Source organism: Lepisosteus platostomus, chromosome 27, assembly GCF_059453375.1.
Source record: "Lepisosteus platostomus isolate fLepPlt1 chromosome 27, fLepPlt1.hap1, whole genome shotgun sequence".
NCBI lineage: Eukaryota > Metazoa > Chordata > Actinopteri > Semionotiformes > Lepisosteidae > Lepisosteus > Lepisosteus platostomus.
Window position 1 is genome coordinate 6,109,920 of NC_142637.1, and position 18,941 is coordinate 6,128,860.

The following is an 18,941-nucleotide window of genomic DNA, read 5'->3' on the forward strand; positions in this document are numbered from 1 at the left end:
ACTGGACAAAAGGTTCTGAGCAACCTATAGGCAAAAAGGATCAGCTGCAGAAAAGCAACAACATTTGCATCTACTTGGGCACTTGAAGGGTCCCGCTGCGCTGCAGGCTCAGGGAACGGCGCGACCTGAAACGGAACGGACGGCGAGGTCGCCCGTCGGCACGCGGAGATCGGCGCCCGCCGCCGTCTTCCTCTGACCTGGACCAAACGAGAGTCACAGACACGGAGGGGGGGGTGGACAAATAAAAAACACGGATCGACACGGTTAGAAAAAAAAATGAATAGAAAAAAAGTGGCGACTGTACCTTAATACTGACCTTCGGTGTCCGAGTTCACCGGCCTGTCGTCCAGCAGGCTCTCCGAGCTCACCGACGCCTCCGAGTCCATGTTCTCTTGGTCCGAACCGGGCTGCTCCAGGTCGGGCAGCCGGTACGTGATCTCCTCCCTAGGAAAGGAGGGGAGAAAACACACGGAGGATGATCCCAATACCAATGCCCATCTGTATCATAATGATAATCCTCACACTTCTGTAGTGCTTTTCTGGACTCTCCACTCAAAGCGCTTCACGGGGAAGGGGGATCAACCTCCACCACCACCAGTGGGCAGCCCCACCTGGAACGGGGCAATGACAGCCAAAATGCGCCAGTACGCTCCCACACACCAGCTCTAAGAGTGACAAGGCCAGTTCATACATGTGGTTTATCGGGAGGTCATGACTGGTAAAGGCTGGAGGAAAATGGCAAGGTGGCAAGGACACTGAGGGTAATTACCCTACTCTTTTCAAGAAGTGCCCTGTGATTTTTAATGATCAGAGAGTCAAGATCATTAATGCTTATATTAATGTTATTTAGAGTTTTATGTCTCATCCGTAGGAAGGTGTGTTTTTTTTTTTTACAGTATAGTGTTCCCCTCACTATACGTCAGCTTTGGGACCCACACAGACCACAGGGTGAGCGCCCCCCACTGGACCCACTGACCACTGAGGCTGCAGCAGGCTTTGCTTTCCCAGGAGGAAATAACTCCGATCACATTTGCTGAGCTTCAGTGGGCTGCCAGTTGTGAGTTGCAGGGTGATCCAGCTGAGACCAGCAGTATGCTGAAGCAGTGCTTCTATCTGGACACAAAAGGTACTGCTCCGATCTATGCACACGTGATTCCAATACAAAGGGGTTTTTGTTTGGGAGTGGAGAAAGTCTTGTGAAAAATCACCAACGTTTCCAACAGCCAAAGCGCAGTGTTTATTGCGTAAATATCTGCCTGATCGTTCTTGCCCCCTCTGGCAAGCTGTGCAAACACGATGGAACAAAGCCAACAGGTCTGATGAGGAAACAAACACAAAAAAAAACCTTTGGGAGGGGAGAAGATGTCTAGGAGCAGGATTACAAAAATTGTTAGTAAGAAGCGTCTGGCCCAGCGATTAACGATGTTGGTTCCCCAGTCACTTACTTCTCCTGCTTGATAGACCTGATTCGCGCCATGAGCGTCATCTCCGCCTCCACGTCCGAGTCCGTAGGTTGGTTCTCCGGTACCACCCCCAGATCCGAAGACCGTTTTTCATTCACCTTGGAGCAGATGGATGCAAACAAACAGTCTTTACGAAACACTTCAGAGTTTCCCTGGGCGGGTTCCCCCCCCCCTTTCTGTGTTAGTGCACGAGGTCGCCAACCTGTGGTTTTACAGGTAACCATTAAATCACTCAACACCCGGGTACAGTGCGTGAGCAGCTAAGCGTGTGACTCATTCAATGGAGAAATTTAGGAGACTCTAAAACCAGATCCAAACACACTTAAATGATTGTGTCTTTCAAATTCTGAAAAACGGGTAGCCTAGAAAACACACAAGATTGGGACTGTGCAAAACCATTGTTGGAGGTTCCTGTGTTAGTTTGTGAAGTAGTGGCAAAACTGCAATTAATCGATGTTTTGATGTTGCCTTTGCTTTATCCAGCATTAGTGAATGACTAACAGCTCCAGAGTGGTCACTCAAATCAGGTTCTTTATGGGTTACGTGCAGGAAGAGATGGAGACATTCAAAGTGCATGAGGCTCAAACAAATGCTGGAGAATCAGTGTTAAGGTTGGATTCTGTTTTAAGTGCGAACGTGCAATTGCTGACTACAGTTTGGTTAGCACATGTCATGAGGCATACTTCAGGTCAACTGTTTTCAGTGGCATGCATTTCAGAACGCTGCTATGTTTGGTGAAACAAAAGCACCGGTAAATTGTGCATTAATGGGTTTAAAAAAATCAAAATCTGCCTTCACAATATTGATGAAGTCCCGGGAAGAGTAATTAAAGATAGAGAAATGTCTGTTAAACACTTAAACCGGTGTGAAGCACCAGGTTGTGGACTCTCCTACAGTAATATGGCAGTAACTGTACGTGCAGCATAAAAACCTGTTTGTATGCTGCATGTACAGTTTTAGCATGAAAGAGGGAGATATTTAGAGTTCAGGACATTTACAGTGCCAAAGTATTCAGAATTGTATGTATTATAAAGTAATTCTCGTTAAATTAATATCAGGAGTTAGAACGCAAATTCTGAATACTGTTTATATGCATTAGGATTTCTCCTATGCCTTACATACATATTAAGCGTAAAAATCAAGATATCGGTAAAAACTTTGTCTCAGCAAGAAGACCAAACATGGTCTATAGTTTTCCCAAATCCCTGAATTTTTGCTATTGCTTTTAAACTGCAGTGGAGCAAGTTTTCTTCCCATCTATGTTTTATAACACCCATTTCTTTCACATTCCTTAACCAAACTGCGGTTTTGTAGTTTCGGATTAAAAGCAGCTGTGCCTCCTGGAATTATTCATCCCATTTTCACATCCCAAGTCCTGCTATTTGCTCGTGGATACCGAGTATTCGGCCTCATTTTTGAATATGCGGTTTACAAGTCTAGCTAGAAAGCTAGAGGAATACCACCACTGATATTTGGGGGATTCACGAATGGAAAATACCTTTTATCATTCAAATATGCCATTCCATGGCAAAATATATTTGGCAGGTTTGCTATTCCGAACAGAAATCAGGCTGACTGCCACACAAACTTCACGGCTTATTTACAGGCTTTATATTCCAAAATAAAGATCTCAAAATTATTTCATTAAGTCAAATTGTAGACTGTGACACCAAAGGATTTAGAAGCAGTGAATGGCCTGAAAGAAATGGAAGATTCTATGCAGATCACCACCAACTCGTTTCGGGAGAGTGGTATGTTTGTTAAAGAAGGCTTTTTCAAAGTAACCAAACCTAGGAAATTTAATGAACTGAAGCATTACTAAAATCAACTGAATCAGGGACAACCAGCCCCACTCCAAACCCAACACATCTGCAACAGTCTGCATGACCACTATCCCATCCACTGGAAAAATCCTTGCAAATGGTCATTTCATTAAAGCCTTTTAACAAAGGTACCTGAGAAAACAAAATAGAAAAAATAGGAAAGGAGCCACAGCTAATACTTAAACTAAGTAAACACACAAGGATTAGATAAGACCCCTTCCCCCCACTTCCTTTCACACAGGGGAGGGAATCTTGTATCTCCCAGGCAAAATTAAATCGGCAAACTTCGACTGAAAACTCAGAAGCTTCAGAGAAGGTACTACTGGTCAGACTCCGGCAGAGCCATCTTGTTTAGAAACGCTTGCCATGTGGTATTGGAGAAGAGGTTCTAAAATCAGCACGTCATCAGCAATCTGCAGAAATTGTTCTGAATCCCATGTAGCAAATGGCACGTTTTCTTTTATTGGCTAAATTTTGAACTTTGTTCAGCTTGGTTTTCGGTCACGGACGAGACCCAGTGAAAATGACAATCGCATGATCTCAGGTGCCAATGCCTTGGATCCAGGGGGCGTGCGATCCGTCAATGGTAAACACGAGGGGTTTGGGGGGGCTTTTACTAGACTGCCTCCTCCACTGCTGTCACAAGAGTGATGAGCAGATGGAAATAGGCCACATCCTTACCAACATGCCTGAATCCACTGAAAGGGTGCTCCAACTCAGATGACACCCAGAGAACCTCCTCTTTTGAACCCCCCCCACCTATCTCTACCACTGACAACCATCAGAAAAAACCATGCAGCTTGATGACGTTAGTACGAGGAGTGAACCGTTCCACATCATGCAGAGTGAAGGTGGAGAACAGCCCTGTGTGGGGGTTTTTTTTCTGCCACGAGAAAACCGAGCCGGGTCCGATACATACCACCGCTCCTCTGTAAGTAGAGGAGAACCTGAGCGGCACAAGCCAGTGCTACAGGAAGAGGAGGAGAATCAGAGAAAAACGAACCAGGTTACACTTGGGTGCAGCGGCGGCCGACACTATCACAGCAATAATTACTCAATCACGCTTGGAAAATGAGAGGCCCTGGCTTTTGTGAGACTTTTGTTTTTCCAAATTGGATTAATAGTCCAGAAGACGAAAAAGCCTGGCTGACAGTTCAGCTAAACAGAAAAGCTGGACACTATCGGCGCTCAGCAAACCTGTCACATTACATTCCAGGAACTACAAAAGCGTAAAGAGTCAGTGAAAGATAAAAACACTGACATTTCCTGCTACCGATGTCAAAAGGCAATACTTGTTTTAAACTATTGTTTAGCTTGGGCTCTATACTTTGTGTTGGTATTCTCCTGTTTTTCCCCAAAGTATGCAACTTCTGGCAGATCCTGAGTTTAGCTGCTCGTGCTGCTGCTTGCAACAGAGGTGCACCTGTCTCACCCTGCAGCTATCTGGTCAGTCTGACTTGGCCATTTATCAAGAATTACCGTGTTCTGCCTCTTCAGCTTGAGCTGTCTCTGTGCCAGGGCTTCAGCCTCCTCAAGGTGCTCAATCTCCTCCATCTTCTCGTTGTACTTCCTGATCTGCTCGTTTAGGATGAGCTCCACACAGCTGCAAGAGGGAACGGATAGCAGGCGATCGATCGATCACGTGGCAAATAAAAATCTCACTGTTCTCAAAGTCGCTGTTCGAAAGTTAAAATAGTTGCTGCAGGACTTATGATTACCTAAGGTAATTGTCCTTTAGCTTTGAATAATAACTCAATTTAAATCCACAGAAAACAGCCAAACACAACATTCTGTGCTTTAAGGATTTAGGGCTTTCCAGCAGTTTGAACCACACATGAATAGTGAACACGGCATCTCCATAATTCAATTAACAAAGGGTGCGTTATGCTTGAACATATCCCTGATCGATAAACACTGACTTCTGTATAGCTTTCGTTTACCTAAAAGACATGCAAAATACAATCTGATTCTCCAAGAAGACCGTTTACAAATCCATAATATTGTCTCGAATATGGAACTGGAATCCGAGCCACTTGGAAGGAATCCTGCATTTGGACCGCTGGGATGTTCCCGAGCCTTGCAGCTGGGGAAGAGCCCCAGAAACTCACGTCGTTGTCTTGGCCACATCCTTCATGCTGGTAAAGGGGTCAGCACTGTCCGGGCATCGCAGGATACAAGGAGCAAAGACAATAGCCAGGGCGTTGGGAGACATGCGGTTGCTCTGCTCGTGCTTGGCCACCCTACAAGAAAGAGGTTGGATTCCTTATGTGTTAATCAATGTCCAGGTATTCCAGTAATTTTAATGCTTTGGGGGAAACCGTTGAATATGCAGGTGTACAGTTGAGTTGAATTTTGGGACCTTTTAATAAAACCTGCACCTTGGTGTGAACCGGAATAACTGGGCCTCAGTTTTACCAGTGCACCCCACAGAAGCGGCAGGGGAGACCTACGTGACCAGATGGAAGATCAGTCTCTCCAGGGTGTTGTAGTTGGCCGGAGGAAGCTGATCCAGGACTTTGTAGATGGCTTGAATCTGCTCCTGCTTCTCGGGCAGCTCTGCAGGGATGGAGAGACAGGTGAGGATTTGCCATGGAAAACGGTGCCATTTTTTTCCGCACTAATTTTTTTTCCCTACCCATTTACTTCACTCATTTAAGCACAGGCATTTCTACTCAAAACACGTTTCCAATAACACGTTTACAGCTTTCCTGCTTTGCCGATTCACAATCAAGAATCTGGTTTTGGTTTTTAACACAACCTCTAAATTCTATATACCCTAAATTATGGCAGCATCATAAGACTTCCTGAATATATTGACAACCCCGTTAGACCACAAAGAGCTCCACATAAATCCTCTTTGAAGCAACAACTAAACGCATCTGACTGCTCCTTCCCCAAACCCATCCTTCCTATCCAGCCCCGCGACCTATGACCTTGGACCTACCCACAGCCCGCAGGAAGTCGCTGTAATGCTCGAAGGTCATGAGCGGGTCGGGCAGCTCCCTCAGCCACTGTTTCACAAGCCCCGTGACTGCGTGGATGGGGTAATTGTCCAGGACTACTGTGTTAGGGTCTGCAAAAAATAAATTATATGGATGGAAAAAAAAAAAAGATTGATTTGACCTCTTCCCTCCTCCAGTATGCAGAACCCATTGTGGGCTCAGGATAGCGAGCTGCTGGCGTCTCGTCTCCAGCCCAGCAGGATAACAAGGAGAAAGCCTGCGACTCACCAGACTCCAGGAGCTGGTGCAGCTCTTTCATGCGGTTGGCCGAGCCGGACTTGCGGTAGATGCCCTCCGTGTACAGGCCGTTCATCTCCACGTGCTCCAGCAGGATGGACAGGACCTCCGGCACGGGGTTCTTGCTGCTGGTCAGGGCGCAGACCCGGACGCCGAAGTGCGATCCCGACTCTTCCTCGCTCTGCCGCAAACACACACACGGAACGCGTAGCAACGTTGGAACGAGAGACGAAAAGGAACACCGACGCAAAAAAACACAAACGTACACAACCAACGACGTAGAGCCCGTCCTTTGAAAACACAATGTTAAGGGAAGACTACATCTTAAAATTTAGCCATGAAGTGTTCAGTTAATAATTTTACCCTTAAAGCACCTACCTAAGAAAAATAAATTGAGCCGGACGATGTATGGTTTTAAACCACTTGAGAAGACTGACAGACATGAGGTTTGTGCAGTCTCGGGTAAGGCAATGCACAGTTTATATGCAATTTTTACTTTTAACACTGCTGGTGAAGTTATTCCACTCGAGTGAGGGCATGTATTATCAAGCTAGAAAAATGCTGAGCTTCCTGACAGAGCATGGCTTTCCTCAAAAACTTTAGTGTAACGAACGTCATCACTCAACTTGTTTTTCTGCTTTTAAACTACTTTTACTATTTTTTCCTGTTACTTTTGAAATGCTTAAATAAGACACGCCTTTATCCTTAAACATCAACTATAAGCAGCATGTGTGACGTCATACTGTCTGCTTCACTCTTTATAAAAACAATCTTAATAGAAATAATCAAATCTTTGCTAGGCTTTTTCCTGCAATGCTTCTTACCTTTTTTGCACAATAGAAAGAGCAGCTTGTCTGGAGTTTACTGATGCATTTCTTGTGACACACCATTTTGCACACTGAAGAAAAAAAGCGCAAAACAAAAAAAATCAGTGTGTGAAAGATATTCTAGTACTTTAAAGGGGAACAACAGTCACAATTTCTCCGTCCAGTGATTAAATCTTTGCATTCTGAATCAATCACAAAATAGTGAACTTTGCAAAAAGACTGGATATTCACCATGTTGAGAGTTTGTGTAAATTGTGACGTGATGTCATGCTCACTAGTCTCTGTGATGACTCATGTAATGCGATGCCGAGCGAATACAGTACAGGTTGTGCAGCAGACATTTCACCACAGAAATGTTCCAGTATAATCTTCATGCAGAGCTAACAAGTAGTATTTGTTGGCAAAACAATCTCGCAGTTGAGAGCCATATTTTTACTGGATTAAAAGACATGTGTTCACAAGCCTGCTTCTTTCCAATGTAATAGGGCTGCTTCACCTCACCAGAAATTTTGTTGCCTCATTCCTTGCACAACAAGGCGCTTCTCACACCTGGAAATTTTATGATGTGAATTGGAATTTTTACATGTTACTGTTTTACTTCCATTGTGGTTTGAAATGCACTCATCAACACGGATTCATTCTAACCCCAAACAAAAACAGCACCGCTAATAATTTAATAATTCTGTCGCCATCGATTCCTGAGCTGCTTCTCGCCAACAGGGAAGACAAGACCACACCACACTTTCCCCCATCTGTCCATGCACCCAGGCAGGGCTCAGTTTCAGACCAGTTCAGGCATGGTTTTCCTTACAATCTGAAACAGGATTCTTAAGCTTGGAACACTGCATCCCTTTAATGCTTAAAATGCTGATTACTCCACGGTACAATGCATACACCCGTACAAATCAACCACTGCTTCAAATCAGAAATATAAAAATCATAAGCTTACATAATTACAATTTAAAGTGTAGGCTGAAGAATCTCAGGACATTTATAATACGCGGTATTACACTGGATGAATCTAGCTCCTGATACTCACTTGTGCACATATAGGCCTTCTCCATGCCCCAGATGAATGAGTTGCACTGATCACAGGACTGCATGATGTTCACCTGGTACGTGTTGAATATGTGGTCCATATAGTTTTCCTTCTGAAACAGATTTGACAAAGTGAAAATCCTGGAAAGCTACTACCCAGAAAAGAGTAGAAGCAGATATTCTAACAAGACTTTTTGCTACTGTTTACCAACATCACTTATGAGCATTTATTTTAGCAAAAAAAAAAGTTATAAACATTTTTAAAGGGTATTTTTTAAAATCATTTATTGATTAAAATGAGGTGCTGGCGCACTTACAAATTTGTCCTTTTTCCTCCTCTTCTTCTTCTGAGCTTTTGCAGGCTGAAATGAAAAAATCTCAGAAATAAGTATGAGCGTCACTACATGTTCATTACTTACAAAACTGCTGCCCAACTGAAACTGGGCCTGTAGGTTAACATTTAAAAAATGAAGTACCTAAAAAACCCGATTAATTACCCTTCTTTCATTACTTCCTTAGGAAGATGCTCTCGTCCACATTGAAGTCTTAAACATGCATCTTTAAGCTAGAAGGTTATACAAAACACACCGCCCAAGTTATGCTTTTACTTTTACAAATGTTTACAGGACACCTGGTTGTTTAAGCTCACACTCCCTCAAGGTAAAACGCAGTTCAGAGTTTTTTCCACTGTGGTATCCCCTTTACCTTAGCTTGCTCCCCCTCTTCCCTCTTCATCTCTCCACGGATGAACCCATCCAGGACCGACTGGAATAGATTGACCACCAGGTGGACTTCTGACTCCTTCTGCTTCTCCGTAGCCTGAGTGTGCACCACCATCTTGTAGTGGTTCATCAGCCCCTTGTAACCCATTTGCAGCTTCTGTCAGCCCAACAGAAGGAAGACATTCTGCAGGTTAAGACCTAGACTGTTCTCACCAAAATCTTATCAGATACTCAAGTGAACTGTTCAGTCTCTGTGGAAAACTGCTGGCTTGTCCGGGGTTACTGTCATAAAGCACCCTGGGATAACTCAAGCAGCAATGGAATGAGCAGTTCCATTCATTTTCTAACCACTTCTTCCAGTTCAGGTGTCGCAGGGGAGCTGGAGTCTAACCCAGCAAGCAACAGGTGAGAGGCAGGGTGCATCCTGGACGAGTACGCCAGTCCATCACAGGGCAGACGCCAGCAGAAGCGCACTCACACCAGGGCCACTTCACCCAGGAGACAATTAACCTCCCAGCATGACTTCGGACGGCGGGAAGGAATCGGGTCATCAACAACAGAAAGGACCCACCTGCAGAGAGTACATGCTCTTGATGAATTTCCTGAACTCGGTGGTGGCGGTGATGAAAATGAGCTCGGTGCCCGACAGCTGTTTCCCTTTCGACCGCAGTTCGTTCACCTGGCAGAGGGGGGGAGAGAGAGAGAGCGAAAAACCTCCAGGTCACACCCCAGCCCCGCAGTCCCGGCCCGTTGGCACGCCACACTGCTGAGCGCCGTACCCAGAGCAGCGGGAGCCACCGGGTCCTAAAATCGCACCCGTTTCAACACGGTGACCCGCGTACGGGGCGCGCAAGCTCTGCCCCACGAGCACTTCGATCTCTGCATTTTGGCGTGGAAATACAAAGACGGCGGGGCCTTTGGGCGCTCGGGACCTGCGGGAGGGAGACCTCACCTGGTTGCCCAGGAACTCGTCCAGGTGACGCAGCTCGTTGGCGTTGCTGATCTGGCGGTCCAGCGAGGCGTTCCACTGCTCCGAGACCCGCGTGGCGCGGCTGATCTTGATGGTGCCCTTGCGCTTGGCCTGGGTCCCCGCGGGGTTGGGGTGCTGGGAACCGGACGCCGGTGGCGGGATGTGGGCTGTGGCTGCAACAGGGGTGGGGGGGGGGGGGTGCGAAGCGAACGGAGGACAGCGAGGAAGAGGAGAGAAGAAGACAGACTCACTGACCCATAATGCCTTCCGCTCCTCCGTTACCCACTCTTTCATGGAACAGGGAGAGAACAAAGGCGGAATCTCTGCTCGCTTCCATACTTGTTGCCATTCCGATGGGAAATTCCAGCTGGCTCCAGTAGAAATGAGCGACTGGTTTTGCAATGCGCGGAACTGGTATTTAAAATCGGTACGAACCGCTGTACTGGCAACTTGAGGACCAGGAGAATGCAAACGCTCACTTTAAAAGCGACGCTGTAATAAACTGGTCTCCGCTTTGATACGTTTCTAACTGGAAGGTCCTGGTCACCAGCAGATACCAGCTGAAGCTTCTTGACTGCAATTGCCATTAGGATTTAAAGCCTAAAGCGGCTTAAATCCTCTTTTGGAAAAGAGGTTTAGTAGGGAATGAAAATGCTCAGAGTGCCGAAGAAACGGATGGATTTATGTAAAACATTTTAAAACACTGTAAATATACTTCACTTATATAAATAAGGACATTTCACTTATTGGGGGCCTCAGTTTCATAGGCTGAAACGTGTTTATTAACTCTTCTGTTCTTTCTGCAACCCCCTTCCAAATAAGATGATGGGAATAGGAGAGCCTGGTTTGTACCTTCAGGGGAAAAAAACTGAAAACCACTAGAGGGCAGTAGAATATCACTTTAATGACTGCAAGGCTATGCTAGGGACTAGCTTTCAAAAAAACTACTAAAAGGGGAAAAATATAGCAGTATCCACACATGCATCTTTTTAATTATATGGCACAAAGCATGCTGTAAGAATTTCCACTTTCATGTGGGAGAAATGAATTTTGTGACTGACGTGGACATTCTGTGATGATGCATCTTTCATTACATCTTGCAGCTGCAAAGAAAGGACCATTTCAATGCTTTTATCTTTCTCCTTATTGCCTAGCAGTAACACACAGGGGTATGGGGATCACATTATATGTCACAAAACTGCTTCCTGAGGTATCGATCAGGGGAAGGACAGAATAGGGATGCTTATAGCTGCAGGAAATAAACAGGAGAGCTATGGATGTCTTGTTTTTGTGGTACAAAATGAACTCCGTGTGTCCTTGAAGAAGGACAGGGAGAATTCCTCCGCTGGTGAGGCTAAGCAGTTTCCAGATATGACAATACAGAGCCAGTGCCCCAGAATCATTTTTGAATGATTCTAAACTCAAGTCCAAGAAAACACGGACTTCTGAAGGTCAAACCTCCCTCCCCCACATAAAGCACGGGGGAACATTTTTTCTGTGCCACATTGTGGACCAAAAGAAAATCTTTGTATTCTCCAGCTACAAAGCTCCTAACTGATGAGAATGAAAAAGCTCTGCATCATCCGTAACCCTTCTCATCTTCTAGAGCACTTGATGAATTTAGCTGTTTTTTTTTGGGTCTTTACCTTCTGGTATCTTCAACGCCACATGCGCCTCCAATGACTGGGGCGTGGTTGGCTCCCCCTCGTCGGGAGTCTGGGGGTCCCTCTGAGGTCGCCGGTCGCCATGCTTCCGCAGGATCTTACTCAAGAACCCCGATCTGGAACGGCAGCATTGGAACACAATGATAGTCTAGACCACTGCTTCAGGGGCACCCCCCCCAAAGACTGTTGAGCTTGAGGACCTGGGGTGCTATCCATGTTGAGTTTGCATGTTCTCCCCACCCCCCCCAACGTGGCGTGGGTTTCCTCCAGGTGCTCTGGTTTTCTCCCACAGTCCAAAGCCTGGCAAGTTAATGGGCTTCTGGGAAAACTGGCCGCGACGCGTTTGTGTGCCAGTGTGTTTGTGCCTGTCTGCGTGTGCCCTGAGATGAGCTGGCGTCCAGTCCAGGGTGCACCCCGCCCTGTGCCCATTGGTTGCCAGGATAGGGTGCAACCTCGAATTCGATGAAGCAGTCAGAAAATGGATGGATGTGTGGGTGGATGCCAAGTTAGAACTGTGCCTTGCATACATTACCAGCCAACAAGAAAGCCTGCAAAGCAAGGACAAGCAACCCTGGCTCTTCTGCTCTAGCCTATAGCAAGACTTCCACCATGTCGATACTTTTGTTAATTTATACTTCATTGCTTCCTTGGCCCTGCTTGCCAAAGATGACATCACATAGTAAGGAACGAACTAATACTGGAACTGAACTTCTCCTACATAGCAAGGAGAAGATGTTCAAACACTAACACCTAATAAGAAAGTGGACCCATCCCAGGATGGAATGGCTGGCTCCAGCTACTCACCTCACAAAGAGTTAAAAAAAAACATTTGTATTTAAGCTCCTGCATGCAAGCAGACAGTTTGTATATGATGTATTTAACAGAGCCGCCATGTCTGCGTATTCCATGAGGGAGAATACAGGTACAGCTTCAGTCTAGAGGCTGCTTTTACGAAGCAATATTTATAGATCTTTCACTAGTGAACTCTTGAGTGCCAAAGAGCTGTCTCTTTCCAGCTGTGTACTTAGGTTCCTCGATCCAGGCAAAATTACAGGGTGGAATTTCAAGAATCTCTTAAAAAAACCTCTACAGTCCTGTGTTTCTATATATGGAAATAAACAGCCTGTATGATATCCCGAAAGCAGGAGAACCTCTCTGTGACAGGTCTGATTAAAACAAGAGGAGCCGTTTCCCACGAGCCAGCTCTCCTCTTCTCCCCCTGTGCAGGGGGATGAGGTCATCCCACTCTTAAGAACCACGGTTGATTTTTTAGGAAAGCACTTGAGGGATCTCCAAGAACAGAGCTAATGACTTTCCCTGACAAGCAGCTCCAGAGACCAAACCCTGCGCTGCGATTTCAGTAGAGCAAGAAGACGACTTCTACTGCTGTTTTCCCATACTCACTGCCGTACAAGTCTCGCTTCCCTACTGCGCTGTAAATTAGTGCAGACAGGAACTCCGAAACGGAGAATTGCATCCTACAAAGAGACTACCTGTTGTATGATCTTTGTTCATAATTATTAAGGATTTCCAACCTTGGTACCAGAAGGCCCCCATTGACTTCTTCCAATAAGTCACACTAAATCACCTTATTAAACATTTGTTTAGGTTATTGATCAATTAAGCAAGTCATGTTCACTGAACACTGGTCCTTTAGGGCTGAAGGGTATTCTGATTTTGTTCCAAATGATCTCTAAATGACTTAATAGAACACCATGTTCTTAACCGATAATTATTCAATGGATCCAGGCCAGTAGAAATTGATGGATTTCCAAGTTACAAGATTTACTGGAATGGGGCTCTCCAGGACCAGTCCAAACCCTTTAACCCCCTGGGCGTTTCCCGGAAGAGCTGATGATATTGAGGTAGTGAAGGGGAAGGGGAGGGTAGGTGCAGTGGCCATACTTTGGCTCTGGTGTGACCGGGTGGGGCTGGAGGGCGTGGGCTGCTTCCTGGAGTCCAGGGCTGTCGACGCGTCTTCTCTTCAGCGTGCTCGCCTGGATACCGTCAGGGGTGGTCTCGACTGCGGACTGAAACATGGGGAGATCAGGCCAGTGTCAGACAACGTCTGCATCCTCAAGAGAGATGCATGCACCTTGTCAAAAGCATTACAAAACAAACCATCAAAAGATGAAAAAGAAGGGGGGAGGTCCTCAGGACGGGGAGTTTCCCCAAGTCAGACGGTAGCACAAAGTCGATCCCCCAACACCGGGGTCCTCGCAGGAAAGATCAGACCCCACTCCCAGCAGGGAAGGAGCGGACTCGGCCCCAGCAGGAGGTCCACACGCAGCCAGAGCCCAGCACGAGCTGCAGCAGCCCCACACTCAACCACCGTTACAAGCCTGAACTCGCACTGCCCAGGATCAAACAGCCACCTCCCTCAATGGCTGCAGGAGTGCTCCGCTCTTTATTTTTTTAATTCAGACTGACAACGCCAGGCTGCTCCCCGAGTGGAAATCTGCCCCAAGCCGTGCAGCACGATTTTGTCTGCCGCTCAAAGGAACCCAACACCACGAGAAACTCTCAGCCCTTACTGTGCGACTTTTTGCAGTTGCAGTTGTGTACAGCGGTGTTGTTGCTTTATTTCACAACAAAATGGTCAGACGGACACTGACTACTCATGGCTTTAAAGGAAATTGAAACCGATTTGTTTCCGGCAGATTAAATTGTAAAAGCTTAGTTTGGGAGCTTTTCTTTGATGTATCTTTTAAAGGCAATTGTGGTCATATAATAGCAAACATGATGAGCCAGACAGAAGACTCGGTTTTATACATGCATTTTTTTTTTTTTAAACGCAACGTCAAATTAAAAAATGAGCTTAAACGTTAGGTGCTTTTCAGAAACGTTCCAGAGACGCAATCCAGCAAAAATAGGTACTGTATGCAACCCCACAAATACAAAACAAGTCAGAGCTCCTACCAGCCTAACCAAGGTGGGGTCTCCAAAACATAGCCTGTCCTACTGATCGCCACAGCTGTAAACAATTCAACCAGTTTAGGGTTCGATTTTTGTTTTCCCATCGAGGGCAAGGACACGGGAACTGCAATGCATCCAAAGGAATTGTTAATGTTTGGTTACTTGGTTATTTCCGTTTATTTTACGATGAGTCATAAAAGTAAACCAATACTAGAACCGGCTCCCACTGAATCCTCAGGTTGCAGAGGAGACATGTCTCTTTAAGATCAACACAAAAGAATGGGGTAACTTCAGACTGAAGTGAAAGGGGAGCCAGACTTGGGAAAGTTAGTGTCAGTATGTGGGGGAATGGATCACAGTGGTTGGGCTATATCCACACACAACAGCCAAAGTACTCGGGAAGACAGATCAAAGGGAAGATTATTTGTTTTAAAAGCATCTTCCATTTCGGAATAGACCCACTGGATTTAGAAAAAACGATTGTGGGTGTTTTTCACATCTCGGCTAAGAGCTACCAACACTGCCACCGCACACGGGGGAGAACGAGGAGGTGCAGGTAGACTCCCCCCGGCCTCCCGCCTTCAGGTTACCCAAGGTGAGCTCAGGGATCACTGCGCTGATGAAAACCAGGACAGCCATTGGCAACTAATCCCACCCTGTAACTCGATGGTGCTCGGCTAATTGTGCTTCACCAGTTGGGGGGGATCCTGGTCACCATTAACGTGAGCCAGAATTAAACCTGTAAACTCATCCTGCACTCGGGCAGGTGTCCTTTTGAGTCCCTCATTTCCTACAGCACTACAGATGACACGGCCCTGTGCAGCAGGTCATACACACATCCCTCACCAACAGCACCGCGAGCCTGCAAGAGCCGAGGAGGGCCATGGGGGAAGCTATCCAAGCAATGAGGCTTTCGCAGCAGGCTTGGAATGTACCCAGATCCCTTTTTTTTTTTTTACATTGGCTGGACTAGATGGATACGCCCAAGGCAACTGATTTTAAACTTGCAAGGATCTTAACGAGTTATATTTGGAGAATCGCCACACAGTAGGCTACAGTGAGAGAGAGAGATATATATATATATATCAGTCAGCCACCAGAACACAGAACAGATCAGAAAATGCCCAGAGAATTGAACCGTCACCCTCTAATCAGAGCTGACTGAGGACTGTGGATACGCAGGAGGCACCCGATGCTGGCTGGGGCAGTTTTTCCACAAGCTGTATGCAGTGTGGCACCTTGAACCCAGGCCACAGACTGGATCATAACCGGCATGCAGTGTCTGCCACTTTCCCTTGGTGTAGGCTGTACCTGTACCGGTGGCTTGGGCCGCATGGGTGTGAGGGGTACACCAGGACTAATGGGGGGCAGGGGGAAGGTCCAGTATTCGATGTCCTCCACCTCCGCGCTTTTAAACATCAGCTGACTGCGCACAAAGGCTAGCCTTCGCTTGTGATAGCGCACCCTGACCTACAGGGCCAGAGAAGTCAACACATGAAGACACACAGAGCTCCTCCCCCATATTCCAGCTCCGCCTACTCCTGCACACCAGCATCATCCTGCCAGGATGACTGGCCCTGTGCACTGTTCCTAACTACAGGGTCTCAACAAAGATCCGTCTGCAGACCCTTTTCCCGAGTTCCTCCAATTCTCTCTGCTTTTTTTTGGGTATCCAAGCAGATGTTCAGAGACCAGCTAGCCTGAACAGTAAAAAAAGAACCTCAATGCATGTTAGCAATTTAAAAAAAAGTTTAAAATTAAACTAAAAATAAAGTTAAAAAATATTAGTTTGTCCAATGTTTTAATCAAAAGCAACTTAATGTTTGCACCCATTTCTACAGCTGGGCATTCTGCTGAAGCAATGAAATTATCGTCGCGCACCCAGCAAGTTTTGTTAGGAAAAAGAGACAGCTTTGCCTAGAGCCAGTTAAATGTTTGCTGTGCCAAGCTCTTACAGGAAACGTCACAACACCTCAAAAACTAACGTTGATTCACTCTCAGATTGTCTCACCATTACTTAATCATAATTACAAACAGACTTCAGAAATATGATCAAAAATGATTGAAATGAGATGATTTGCTGCCCTCCCTTACACTCCTAGAAATCTTACAATCGATGGGGGGGAAATAATAAATGCATTTTAAATGTAGCAAGCACAGAAGCTCATTCCTCAGAATTGCTTGTGCTGTGCAGAATACAACCAGGGCTGCAAATGCAAATAGGGAGGAACGGTAAACATCAGGAAATGTCTTGCCTTGGGCACTAAACTATATTTCGTGACAACCCTGCAGTTCAGCAGAGTCTGCTGCAAGTTGAGAAATGGGGTGAACTGAGACGTGCCCAAGACTGAAGTTTACTCAGGTGCAACACCATTGCAGAGGGCGGGCCAGATGTACTATAAAAACGAATAGAATTGTGCATTAAATCAAAACCCTGGTTAAAAAACATCTAATACCAGGGCTGATTTCATGCATGCATGACGCTGCATAAGGGCGTCTGCAGCGCTGAGAAGGTTTTGTAATAAAAGGTGTCTTTGACTTTTCTGAACTCATTGCTCTGTTCTGCAGGTACCTCTGTTTTGGAAGAAGCTCCACTAGGGCTGTCCGATCCAGAAGAGCCGCACTTGGACACATTATCCAGCGAGATGGACATCCCTCTGCTTCTGCAGTAAATAAAACAAGAATTTGAACCACAGGTTGCCCTGCCTCTCCGATACAAAAACCGCGCCCAGGATCCAACCAAGATTGCCTTTGCTTTATTGTAGAGTGCCTTGACATGCCTCATGAAAGGTGCTAAATAACACATTAAAACAAGCTATGACAATTGCTAGCTAGCAAGTGGAAAAAACCTTTATGTATTTAAACCTTTAAGTTGTGGCAGGTAAAGTAGTGTATTTGTACTCAGCCAGTATTGCTGGGATAAATCACGCCAGAGGCACACACCCTGGGAAATGCCAGTACACAACCTGCATTTTAAAACTGAAATTATAAGACTAAAATGGGACTAAAACGGAAAATGGAACTGAAAGAAAGGCAGAAAATCCAAAAAAGGCGAGCATAAGAATAACAGGTCACAAAAAAATGTGGTGAAACGGAAAAAGCTTTGTCCCTTACTGCAAGGAATTCTTCCTCTTGTCCTCGGGACTGGAGGTGTCCTGGTGTCCCCCCTCGCCCCTTATCTTCTCCCTCCACTTCTCGCCCTTGTCGCGCAGCTCCGCCTGCTTGCTGTAGCGCTGCAGGGTGCTGGTGGGGCTGCCGGGCTCCCTGTGGCCGTTCCGCTCGGGCTGGGGGCCGTCGAGGGGCAGGGAGCTGGGCCTGGCCGGGCCAGGCGAGCCCCTGCCCTCCTTCCTCGCCGGCTGCTCCTTCACCTTCCACTCCACAAAGGTGTACTGGTCCAGCTCCCTGCTGTCCGCCCGCTCCTTCCCCTCCGCCCCCGCCGGCTCCTCCTGGCCCCTGGCCTTGGGGGGTTCGGGGGCCTGCCGCTCGTCGGCCGCGGAGCTCCCCGAGGCCGCCCGCTTCAGCTCTCGCTGGCTGTGCTCCATGGCGCGCTGCCGCCTCAGCTCCCTCTTCTCCTGGCTGCTGCTCGTCCTGTGGGGCGGCCTCTTCTCCTCTTCGGGTTTCGCGTCCGGCTCCGGTGGCTTCGCCTTCACCGCCGAGCCTGCCCCGGGGATGTGCTCCTCTCCGCCCTCCATCTCCGAGTCCGGCTTCTCTCCCCGCCTCTGCCTCTCCCTCTCCTCCAGACGCTGCTGCTCCTCTGCCTCTTGCTGGGCCTTCCTCGCTTGCCTCCTGGCTTCCTCTGCAGCCTCTTCCTCCGCCTTCGCCCTGGCCTCTTCCTCCGCCTTCGCCCTGGCCTCTTGCTCCCTCTTACTCTTCTCCTCCCGAAGGGACTGGCACCTAGATTTATTAGAAAGAAACAGTTCGGCACAGCCATGTCCAAGCAGGGATTGGGATGATGCACTTCTAGTCATACATGTGAAGGAACTTTCAACACTTGATTTCAAACCCAGGTGCAAACAGACGGGTATATCCCAGATATCCCAGGGCATTTCTCAAAAATGACTCTACAGTACCTGGATGGGAGACTCCTGGGAAAGCTGAGGCTGCTGCTGGAAGAGGTGTTAGTGGGACCAGTAGGGGGCACTCAACCTGCAGTCTGTGGGCATCCTAGCACCCCAGTACAGTGATGGGAACACTGTACTGTAAAAAGGCACCATCCTTCAGATGAGACATAAAACTGGAGGTCCTGAGTCCGTGGTCAATAAAAATCCCAGGGCGTTTC

General features: G+C 46.9%; 1 protein-coding gene across 12 annotated transcripts in view; it reads right to left on the minus strand.

Annotated features, from left to right (window-relative positions):
* Positions 1-18,941, minus strand: part of LOC148639153 (unconventional myosin-IXb-like) — an 81,114-nt gene that overhangs the window by 4,301 nt on the left and 57,872 nt on the right. For 5 of the 12 annotated variants that reach the window (XM_088622130.1, XM_088622137.1, XM_088622134.1 and 2 more), the window contains 19 exons: positions 17,777-18,556; positions 17,235-17,325; positions 15,974-16,132; positions 13,652-13,776; positions 11,729-11,862; positions 10,065-10,255; positions 9,684-9,791; positions 9,096-9,269; positions 8,708-8,752; positions 8,392-8,503; positions 7,350-7,423; positions 6,517-6,706; positions 6,231-6,359; positions 5,737-5,842; positions 5,395-5,526; positions 4,766-4,889; positions 4,206-4,253; positions 1,446-1,561; positions 317-444 (listed from right to left, as the gene is read on the minus strand). In XM_088622130.1, the coding sequence (XP_088478256.1) occupies positions 317-444; positions 1,446-1,561; positions 4,206-4,253; positions 4,766-4,889; positions 5,395-5,526; positions 5,737-5,842; positions 6,231-6,359; positions 6,517-6,706; positions 7,350-7,423; positions 8,392-8,503; positions 8,708-8,752; positions 9,096-9,269; positions 9,684-9,791; positions 10,065-10,255; positions 11,729-11,862; positions 13,652-13,776; positions 15,974-16,132; positions 17,235-17,325; positions 17,777-18,556 (2,966 nt within the window). Of the gene's footprint in view, positions 1-74; positions 198-304; positions 445-1,445; positions 1,562-4,205; positions 4,254-4,765; positions 4,890-5,394; positions 5,527-5,736; positions 5,843-6,230; positions 6,360-6,516; positions 6,707-7,349; positions 7,424-8,391; positions 8,504-8,707; positions 8,753-9,095; positions 9,270-9,683; positions 9,792-10,064; positions 10,256-11,728; positions 11,863-13,651; positions 13,777-15,973; positions 16,133-17,234; positions 17,326-17,776; positions 18,557-18,941 lie in introns of all 12 variants that reach the window. The other 7 variants (XM_088622138.1, XM_088622131.1, XM_088622141.1 and 4 more) reach the window with 7 other exon arrangements.